This window comes from Echinops telfairi, unplaced genomic scaffold (assembly GCF_000313985.2).
Source record: "Echinops telfairi isolate 266 unplaced genomic scaffold, ASM31398v2 ScPeMD7_3533;HRSCAF=4204_0, whole genome shotgun sequence".
Lineage (NCBI taxonomy): Eukaryota > Metazoa > Chordata > Mammalia > Afrosoricida > Tenrecidae > Echinops > Echinops telfairi.
Genome location: NW_022107431.1, coordinates 88,567,889 through 88,569,426, shown reverse-complemented (window position 1 = coordinate 88,569,426; position 1,538 = coordinate 88,567,889). Strand labels below are relative to the sequence as shown.

At 34.9% G+C, this 1,538-nt stretch overlaps 1 protein-coding gene across 4 annotated transcripts in view; it reads left to right on the top strand.

Moving 5' to 3' along the window:
* The first annotated feature begins 769 nt into the window (after nt 1–769).
* SMIM8 (small integral membrane protein 8) overlaps nt 770–1,538 on the top strand; it is a 40,580-nt gene continuing 39,811 nt past the window's right edge. For 3 of the 4 annotated variants that reach the window (XR_006680493.1, XR_006680492.1, XM_004696264.3), the window contains exon 1: nt 800–949. Coding sequence is in view for 1 of the 4 variants with exons in the window: in XM_004696264.3 (XP_004696321.1) it covers nt 815–949 (135 nt within the window). In the remaining 3 variants the exon portion in view is untranslated. Of the gene's footprint in view, nt 950–1,538 lie in introns of all 4 variants that reach the window. The other variant, XR_006680494.1, reaches the window with a different exon arrangement.

Genomic DNA, 1,538 nt, shown 5'->3' with positions numbered 1-1,538 from the left:
TGATAACAAAAAAAGTGACTGGTTTAAACCCACCAGTCACTCCTCTGTTTCCATAAAGATTACAGCTTGGAGAACCATATGGGATACTTCTGCTCTGTCCTATTCGGTCACTATGACTTGGAATCAACTATGATAACTTTTTTTGGGAAACCTTACCCCCTTCCAGTCTATAGCCCCAGTCTTGCTCCGTCAGACTTCCTTTTGTTCCCCATGTCAAAGTACATTTTAAGGGGTATGTGTTAAGAAAAGAAAAATAAAATAATGCATTTTCTTATTAAACAAGATTTGAGTCCTTTGAGGATGCCAAAAACCAGCAATGTATAAAAGAGCGCTGAATCCTCTGAGGAAGGGTCAGAGAAATGGAAGCAGTTTATTCAGTCTATAGACCTAGAGAGGATACATCAAGAAACAATAGCTTCACATTTTGATGTTTTTTGAAAAATAATGATTTCTATGGTTTTATACTAGTACTTTTTGAATTAACTTTGTACAGTATGACTTAGATTGACAAAAATTGTACAGGCTTTTGTTAAAGTAGAAAAGCAACCTTTGCTAACCTCATGGGTATGTGTTAAGAGAAGAAAAAACTAAATAATGAACCATTTATTAAAACAAAATCATGAAGTACCATTTATAACATATGTACTACACAAAATAATAAAATAACTGACAATCATTTTTGGTATTACTTGGCCTGGAATTGAAAAAGGACGAAGATAATTATTTTCAAAAGAGACTTAAGAAAGAAGCAGCCAGCCATTATGAAGGGAAACAAGTCTCTCATTTTGTTTTTAGGTAATAAATCATCGGCAAGATGTCTTCAGCACCTGAGCCCCCAGCCTTTAAAAATGAAGCTCCCAAAGACAAAGATTTTCGAAACCCGGGTCTCAGAGGGGTCCGCACAACAACTTTATTTCGAGCCGTGAATCCAGAGCTTTTCATTAAACCTGTAAGAAATACATCCAGAACAAGGCTTAATGCTTAATCTAATTTAAATATCAGAAGTAGAAAGTTTTTATTTGTCTGTAACATGTGATTCTATCATGGAGATTTTATATTGCCCAAGATGACCTGGAGAAGTCTCATTGTGCAGTGGTTAAAGCATTAGGTTGCTAAGTAAAAAAGCTCGGTGGTTGGAACCCACCTACATCTTCATAGGAGGAAGATGTAGTCTGCTTCTGAAAAGATTTACAGCCTTGAGAACTTTGTGGGGCAGTTCTACTCCGTCCTATCAAGCTCACAAGGAGCAGAATCCACTTGACAGCAATGGTTTGGTTTGGGTTTTTTGTTAAGACAACCTGAGAATAAAAACAGATGGAAGGAAAATAATAAAAATTAGACATTGCTATATAACAACAAATTTAAAGCTAAAGGTTTTCATAGTGACAATGACAGCAGAAAAGTTACACTTTATCAACTCCTCAAACTATTTAAAATGTCACTTTATTAGCTGCATTAATTTGAAGGAAATTATGGTTTGATGTTGTACCATTAGGTCAATAAGATGATCCATTGATTTTTTTTTTAAATGAAGAAAA